This window comes from Trichechus manatus, unplaced genomic scaffold, assembly GCF_000243295.1.
Source record: "Trichechus manatus latirostris isolate Lorelei unplaced genomic scaffold, TriManLat1.0 scaffold00258, whole genome shotgun sequence".
Taxonomy (NCBI): domain Eukaryota; kingdom Metazoa; phylum Chordata; class Mammalia; order Sirenia; family Trichechidae; genus Trichechus; species Trichechus manatus.
In genome coordinates, this window is record NW_004444194.1 from 711377 (window position 1) to 720014 (window position 8638).

Consider the following 8638-nt stretch of genomic DNA (forward strand, 5'->3'; position numbering starts at 1 on the left):
ACCCTACTTTCCACAAATGGGCATCTTCCCAGAAATAGCCTGGGCCTGCCCTGACTAGGTGGGGTCTCCATCTAACCCTCCTCTCTCTTTGTTTCAGTGAAAGAGTTCTTAGCAAAAGCCAAAGAAGATTTTCTTAAAAAATGGGAAAATCCCGCCCAGGTAAGCCCGCAGTGCAGAAGCCTGGGAGGGGTGAGCTGATGGGCCACGGCCCCCTGGCTGCATCCCTGCAGCAAGGCTAGAGCTTCAGGGTCCCCAGGGAGGGTTCTTTACACCCCACAGAGGCTCCCAGGCACAAGCACCCGATTGCCCACAGCCAGGCTCCCTCAGCCTGCTGCCCCTTCCTGACTAGCGGCCCCTGCCCCCCGCGCAGCTGCCAGCAGCTCCTGGGCCCCAGGCCAGGGCCGGATCTGGCCCCTGCCATCCGCCTTGAGGAATGCGCCCTCCGCCATCTTCTTGTTCTGCCCCCTGTCCTCACCCCCCTCAGGCTGCCCACTCCCTGGGGCCCCCTCTGCCGGTGGCAGAGGGGATGCTCATCCCTGGGCAGGGCTCAGGGCTGGGGGTCCTTGACCCTCCCAATCCCTCCTCCCACAGAATACAGCCCACCTGGATCAGTTTGAACGAATCAAGACCCTTGGCACGGGCTCCTTTGGGCGGGTGATGCTGGTGAGGCACAAAGATATTGGGAACCACTATGCCATGAAGATCCTCGACAAACAGAAGGTAAGCCGGTTGCCAGGCCTTTGCCCAGGCTGTTCCCACCACCCGCAGTGATCTTTCTGCCTCTCACTCGCCCATTCTTTCCTGAGCCCCTGTAATGCTGCAGGCCTGAGGACCAGAAGGGGTGATGCTGCCCTCACACAGCTTCCTGTCCAGGCCAATGACCCATGTGAAACCAGGCCCTGTGACACAGGGTGAGAAAGTGCCCAGCTAGGGCCCAGAGGCAGGACACCAAACACCAAGTCAGTATTAGGAGTCTTCCTGGGGGAAGGGGGCATTTACAGCCACATTGATTCTTACTGCAAATATTTTTGAGACCCTGCCGTATGCCAGGCAATCTCTAGACCAGCGCTGTCCAGGAGAAATGCAATGCAAGCCACGCGTGTGATTTCAACTTTAGAAAGGATAAACGTTCTAGTGCCATTAAAAAGAAGTAACAGGAACCAGTGAAATTGATTTTTAACAATATGTCTTAATTAAGCCAATACATCTAAAATCTTATTTCAACCTGTGATCTGTGTAAAAATATCTTTACTGAGATATTTTACATTCCTTTTTTCATACTTTGTCTTTGAAATCCAGCAAGTATTTTATATTTATAACACGTCTCCACTCAGACGGTAAACTTTCATCAGAAAGGCCTGAACAAGTAGATTCACAAGCCCAGGTTGTCCCAGACATGTTTGAAAGTTTTCTAATAACTAAATCGAGTGTCCATTTTTGAATTTTAGTTTCAAATACTTAGGTAAATTCATTTGCTCACTCGGGCCAGCCACATTTCAAGTGCTTAGTGGCCACATGTGGCTTATGGTGACTAGTGGGCAGTGCAGATGCAGACAGTGAGGAAAGCGGTGAAAAAACCCACAGCACAGTGGTTCAGGGTTGTGAGGGGTCAGGCTGTCCTGTGCAGCGCCAACCTGCTGTTGACCGGCAGCATGACCTTGGGCAAGTCGCTTCACTTCTCTGTGTCTGGGCTTCCACCCTAGCGTGTTCATAGTGCACCCTTCATAGGGCTCCTGGGACTTCCTATGAGTAAGTACGTGTGAGGCGGCAGTCTTGTGCTGTATGCTGTTAGGAGCTAGCTGAAGGCTGAGGAGGAATTAGCCCAAGGTCCCAGTGGGTGCTTGGGGTGCTCTAGACCCAAGGGAGGCTGTTATAAACACCCCCCCCCCTTGGGCTTCTCCTGTGCCCCTTCCTCCAGGAAGCCTTCTCTGACCACCGCTCCCACCCCCAACTCTGGGCCAGGCTCCTTATCTGGGCTTCCACAGGCCCCTCTGGGCTGAGGCTCGGTGACTCATGTATCCTGCCGTTTGAAGACGGGGAGCCCTTGCCTTCTTGCCTGTCTTCAGCGCCCAGCCCAGTGCCCGATGGACAGCAGGCCCTCAGACAATTTCAGCTGAAGGCACTGGCGTGGCCCGGACACCCCCTCATTCTCCCTCCTCCCTGTCCTCCCCCTCCTGCCCCACAGGTGGTGAAGCTGAAACAGATCGAGCACACCCTGAATGAAAAGCGCATCCTGCAAGCGGTCAGCTTTCCGTTCCTCGTCAAACTTGAGTTCTCCTTCAAGGTGTGGCTCCACAGCAGCATATTCAGGATCACTGCAGTGGGGTCCCAGGCATTGGGGGGCTAGGGGGAGAGTGGAGAGGGAAACCACACTGGGGGAGGGGAGCTGTTTGGCATGGCTGGGTGCAGCCTCTCAGTTCCCAGAGTCGGGGCTGGAGCCAAGGACAACTGAGGACTGTCCAGGAAGTTAGGAAGGGGAAGAATGAGACCCCTGAAGGAGGAGTGCTGGGGGCCAGGAGTCAGATTGGGGCTCTACTAGACCCAAGTTCAATTCCTGGGCCTGCCATGTTCTAGCTTAATAACCTTGGTAGCATCCCTCAGAATCACCACGCCATTTACAGCAAGAATCTAACATGCGGCCAGGAGTATGGACTCTGCAGCCAGACGGCCGGGGTTCAAATCCTGGCTTCGCACTCCCGGCCATGTGACTCTGGTCAAGGAACGTCACTGCCTTAAGCCTCGGTTTCCTCACCTGTAAATAAGCATCATAGCAGTCCCCACCTGGTGGGGCTGTCGTGAATGCCCTGCATGAGCTATTTTAGGTGGCATGCTAAGCCATGGCTGCTAGAGCTGGGAAAGGCCACTCGGGGCCGGCGTCACAGGCAGCTTGTGGCTGTGCAGTCACAAGGGCCCTGTGCCCACAAGCGCCCCACACTTGGTCTAATATGCTGCTGCCGCCATCTCAAGAGTCCTAATAATTGTTTTACAAGGAGCCCTGCATTTTTATTTTGGGCTCTGCAAATCCTGGTCCCGTTTTACAGATGACAAAACTGTCCTCGAGAGCCTTGCTTGAGACAGTCCCGGACACATTCCTCTCTCCAGCTGGGGCACTTGGCCGGGTCACCTGCCCACCTCTTTGTGACCCTCAATCTCTCCCCTGGTAATGGCAGGGTCACAGCTGCCCCCTTTTCTCACAGGCAAATGAAATGAGACGTGTCTCCCATTGAGGGAGCACCTTGCACCTGGCGTGTGCTTCATACATGGGAGCCAGTGTAGAGATCCTTATTTTATTTCTGAGCACTCATGGGGCTCTGATCAGCCACTGCTTCCCACAGGACAACTCCAACTTATACATGGTCATGGAGTACGTGCCCGGTGGGGAGATGTTCTCACACCTACGGAGGATCGGAAGATTCAGGTGAGCGGCTACCCCAGTCCCACCAGGCCCCCGCCTCACCCGGCTGACGCAGGCCACAGGACAGTGGCATGACCAGACCATTAGGGGCGCACAGGTGCCCAGCCAAGTTGGATGTGGCTGTGGCCGCTCCAGGTCTCCGTGGGTTTTTGTTTCCGCTGTGATGAGGCATCTGCCATGTTTCAACCACAACAAAACAAAACGGTGATGTAGACATCACAACTTGAGGGGGCAGTTTATGCATTTTCCATCGCTGAACTGGGCATGTTGGGGGTGGCTGTGCCAGCGCACCTGCTGCTGGACGGCTGTGGATAGACAGGTGCTGGCTGGCTGTGCCCACTGGCACTTACCTATCCCCTCCTGCTTGTCCCGCCAGCGAGCCCCATGCCCGCTTCTACGCAGCCCAGATCGTCCTGACCTTCGAGTACCTGCACTCACTCGATCTCATCTACCGGGACCTGAAGCCGGAGAACCTCCTCATTGACCAACAAGGCTACATTCAGGTGCCCACTGGGCTGGGTGAGGGCAGCACCAGGCAGCCATGGCCTGCACCCTCCCTCCCCACCAACTGCCCGTTCTCATGCCTGCAGGTGACAGACTTCGGTTTTGCCAAGCGTGTCAAAGGCCGCACCTGGACATTGTGTGGGACCCCCGAGTACCTGGCCCCTGAGATTATCCTAAGCAAAGTAGGTGCTTCCCCAGCACCCCACCCTCACCCCTCTCTGCTCATACCCCTTGTGGCCTCCTCCCCTTACCCCCTGCCACCTCTCGCCCCAGGGCTATAACAAGGCTGTGGACTGGTGGGCCCTGGGGGTCCTCATCTATGAGATGGCAGCCGGCTACCCGCCTTTCTTCGCTGACCAGCCCATCCAGATCTACGAGAAGATCGTCTCTGGGAAGGTGAGGCCGGATGTGGGCATTCGGCCCCCTACCCCTCCACCCCGATGGTGGCCCTCTCCCTACCCAGCCTGTACTCCTCCCCATGGAGTGTCTGCTCATTGTTGGAACAGTCTAGAAGTTGTTTCAGCTGGGCCAGGTGGTCAAGGCTGACACCTAGCACAGCCTCTCTGTCCAGCCCCCAGCCCATGGGGCTGGAATCCCAAGGGCTTCCAAACCCTGAGTTTCATCAAGCTGTTTGGCCCAGAACCTGCCCTGCTTTGCCTGACCTGTGCTCTTCTGGTCTGTAGTTGTCCCTCATAGTGTGCCTTTTCATAAGTTTCCCGGCTGGAAAACGAATGTGTCTGGCTCCCAGGTGCCGCCCTAGCCCCCGTCTGTTGTGGTAAATGGTCCACATTTCCTTGCCCAAATGCAGACTGCCTGACCCTGAGGTTTCGGATAAGGGATGGAGGAACTGTAAGGGCTTGCATTTGGGAAATGCGTTAAGTGGCACCAGATGATCCCCTTCAGTCTTCAGCCCCTTGCTCTGTGGGAGTGGTGCCCCATATGAGAGGGGAGGAAGTTGAGGCTCACTGAGGGGGTGTGTCTTGCCTGAGATCACACCATGGCAAGGAAATGGAGACACTGTCATAGGCATTACGCACCCAAGAGAGGCTGGGGGCCCCCCTCTGCCCTTGGCTCACCTCCTACCTGGCACAGCATCTTATACATGGGAGCTGCTTGTTGGCTGAGTCACCTCAAAATGGTGGGAGCAGCTCTGAGCTCCATCTGGGTGGGCAGGCCTGGCTTCAAGTCCCAGCTCTGCTACTTATTGGCTGTGAAACCTTAGGCAAGTGGTTCAGCCCCCTCTGAGCCTCACTGTCCCCATCTGAGAAAAGATCAGTCAGGCACCTGCCTCTCAGGGTGGTTGGGAGAAGTCGCCAACTGCCAAGTCGGGTGCACTGTGCTGGACACATAGTGAAAGTCACTAGAAGGGAAAGATAAGGTGTCTGCCATAAGGCAGAATAGAAATCACCAAGAAAAATAGCCTGGGGAGGTGGGGCACAGAAGGTTCCAAGGTGGAAGAGATGACCATGACTCCCTTCTTTGTAGCATTTCGTGGTTCCTACACCCGTTCAGCTGTATTATCTCTCCCATGCCTCCCAATGCCTCAGAAACCCTGGGCTATCTGCCCCATGTCATAGAAGCAGACACAGGCCCAGAGAGGTTAAGGGCCATGTCCAAGGTCACACAGTGTGTAAGAGGCAGAGCATGGACTTGAAGTTGGTTTTTGTGGCTGTAAATCCAGTGACCTCTCTACGCAGATGCAAGGCTGTAGGCTCAGAGCATTGAGGAAAGTTTCTGGAACAGAGTTGACCTGGGCCCTAAAGAATGGAAGAGCGAGAGAGAAAATATCATTTTTCTCATAAATGTTTATATTTCAGAAGCCCCCAGACTTCAGCAAGGCTGCTTAGGAAGCAGCGGCCAGGAATGCAAGTTCTGGAATCCAACAGGCTTGTGATGGAAACGCCCTTTCCTGTTCTTCTGTGTGACCTTGGGCAAGCTGTTTAGCCCTTCTGAGCCTCAGTTTCCTCATCTATAAAATGGGAGCCATTGTAGCACTTGCCTTAGAGCAGTGGTTGTCAAAGTGGTTCACCCTCCAGCAGGATCAACATCACCAAGGAAATTGTTAGAAATGCAGATTCTCAGGCTCCAGCCAGCCCTCCTAAATCAGCCCGTCCAGGGTGGGCCCAACGAACTGTTTAACGGGATTCTGCTGAGGGCCTCTACCAGATAAGACTGTTGTATAGAGAAGGCAGTGTCCTAGGCTCTCTGAAGCTCCAGACCAGCTCCCCCCCAAAACAAAAAAGAAACCCCTGACCGGCCCAATCTCTGCCCCAACTTCTTCCAGGTGCGGTTCCCATCACACTTCAGCTCTGACCTGAAGGATTTACTGCGGAACCTCCTGCAGGTGGACCTCACCAAGCGTTTCGGGAACCTCAAGAACGGAGTCAATGACATCAAGAACCACAAGTGGTTTGCCACGACTGACTGGATTGCCATCTACCAGAGGAAGGTGGGTCCCACCCCCACCCCTCAGGCAGGCTGAGGGGGTTGCAGGAGGCCAAGAGTCAAGGGAGGTCGGCCAACAGAGAGGGGAAAGGAGTTGAAAATAGGCTTCAGGCTCAGAGTTAGTCTAGAGGAGGTAGCTTGGTGCCATTGTGGGGGGGTCTAGAAATAGGATTCTGGTTTCACTGGTCACTGTGACCTTGGGCAGAAACTCCCATGTCTACGCAGTATTTCACCACGGAGAGCTGGGCTGTTAAGAGGGGTCCACACCCTAATGCTAAGCACAGGCCTGGGTCAGAGTGAGTATCTTATGAAATTAGGCCACTCGCATTTATTGTTGTAATTATGATTATGTTGACTAATGAGATCGGGGTGGTCCTTGATCCTTCTCCAGGTGGAAGCTCCCTTCATACCAAAGTTTAAAGGCCCTGGAGACACGAGTAACTTTGACGACTATGAGGAGGAAGAGATCCGGGTCTCCATCAATGAGAAGTGTGGCAAGGAGTTTGCTGAGTTTTAGGGGTGTGCCTCTGCCCCGTGGGTTTTCTTTTTTTTTTTTTTTTTTTTACGGCTTTTCTTGTTCTTTTTTAATTTGTTTTGTTTTCTTTCCCCTTTTTTTTTTTTTTTTGGTGGGGGGGTGGGAGGGTTGAACTGAACAGCCAGAGGGCCCCAGAGTTCATTGCATCTAATTTCACCCCCACCCCACCCTCCAGGGTAGGAGAAGCAGGAAGCGCAGATTTTTTGGAGGGATGGAAACACCAGCTGCCCCCCCTCACTCCCTTGCCCTCCAGCCTGCTCACTCTACCGCTTCTCCCTCCCTCCTCCCTCACGGCCCCCCACCCTAGCCCACTTCTGCCTGTTTTAAATGAGTTTCTCAGCCCTAGTCAGACCAGGTCTTGCTGGTGTATCCAGTGACAGGGTGTAGAAAGAGGGGCTGAAGCTTAACTCCAGTACCCCCCACCAAAAAAAAAAAAAAAAAAACCTGCAGGCACCAGTAGCTAAGAACAAATGAGCAGAAAAGCCAGCCTCCCTTCCAGAGCAATCCTGCCAGGGAAAGGAGAGATTTTAGTGACATGTTCAGTGGGCTGCTTGCTAGAATTTTTAAGAAAACCATTTAAAATATTATTTAAGTTCCACCAGTGCCTCCCTCCCTCTGTCCTCTACCCCCTGACTCCCCTTTCCACATCCCCTTATCCCCCAAAACTCATTTTAACAAGGCTGGGAAGCAAACTGACTTTGTAAAAGAAGGAGCTGGGGTTTGAACCTCTGTCCCCTACTCGGGGGTCTCCTGCCAAGCCTGGAGGGGTCTCAGTCCCTTCAGGAAGCCCCTACCCTCTTCATCCCCAACAGACCTTTCTTCACCCTTGGGCTTCGGGAGCCAGACACAGCAGCTGCCCCTCACCCTGCCAAAGAGGAGTCCCCCCCAAAAGATAGAGGGGGAGCCGCAAGCCCAGGGTCTCTCCCTTCCGGCAACATCCCCCCAAACTCCTTAATTTTATTCTCAGCTAGATTTTTAATGCCTAGCTTCCCTGTCAGCTCACTTGAGATGGCAAACTCTGCAGGAGAACAAGAAAGAGGCAAAGTCCCCCCACCCTATTGACCCCGGGTTCAAGGCCAGGCTTGCCTGGGAGGGGCTGCCTGTTTTATTCACCCAGCGGCCTCCACCCCCACCCCCAGTCGTGGGTGTCCCTCCTCTAGTTTAGCTCCCTCCTCTAGTTTAGCTGTCAGCTGTCCACCACCCCTTTTCTCCCTCCCATGTCAGATATGTGCTTTTTTTTTCCTTTCAAAAAAGTAGCTCTGTGGGGAGTCGCTGGGGAGCCACTCCATTCACCCCCATATTTGTCCCTCTCATAACTTCTCCCCAACCCAGGAGGAGCTCTCAGGCCTGGAGTGGGGCCCCGGGTGGGCGCGGGGGCGATTCAACCTGTGTGCTGCGAAGGACGCGACTTCCTCTTGAACAGTGTGCTGTTGTAAACATATTTGAAAACTATTACCAATAAAGTTTTGTTTAAAAAAAAGTGTCGCTTGTGTACCCGACTTCGGTCACCCACCCACTCACCCCCAGGAGGATTGAAGAAGGAAGTTTAGACCCCAGTGTCCAGGCTGAACGGGCCCTGGTCAGGAGTCCCTGTAAAATCGGATTTGGCTGGAATTTTGCCATTCTCTCGCCCCGCAGAAGGGGCGCCAAACTGCCCTTTGACCCCGGATTCGGGGTCCACAAATCTGTGGCGCGCCCCCTCTGCGTCCAGTCAGGGACCGACAGAGCGCTCTGGTGAG

At 54.2% G+C, this 8638-nt stretch overlaps 1 protein-coding gene across 1 annotated transcript; it reads left to right on the forward strand.

The window, feature by feature from the left end:
• On the forward strand, positions 1-6914 carry PRKACA (protein kinase cAMP-activated catalytic subunit alpha). Its single transcript, XM_023724759.1, has 9 exons — positions 1-159; positions 592-720; positions 2186-2284; positions 3336-3418; positions 3792-3918; positions 4006-4101; positions 4193-4315; positions 6204-6368; positions 6756-6914. Exons 2-9 carry the CDS (start codon positions 658-660, stop codon positions 6879-6881), a joined length of 882 nt encoding a protein of 293 aa, XP_023580527.1. The 5' UTR covers positions 1-159; positions 592-657; the 3' UTR covers positions 6882-6914.
• The last annotated feature ends 1724 nt before the right edge of the window (positions 6915-8638 follow it).

Coding starts and splice junctions, on each gene's coding strand:
- PRKACA (XM_023724759.1), top strand. CDS start 658: ATGCTGGTGAGGCACAAAGATATTGGGAACCACTATGCCATGAAGATC. Junction 721..2,185: donor AGATCCTCGACAAACAGAAG/GTAAGCCGGTTG, acceptor CCTGCCCCACAG/GTGGTGAAGCTGAAACAGAT. Junction 4,102..4,192: donor CTGAGATTATCCTAAGCAAA/GTAGGTGCTTCC, acceptor CTCTCGCCCCAG/GGCTATAACAAGGCTGTGGA.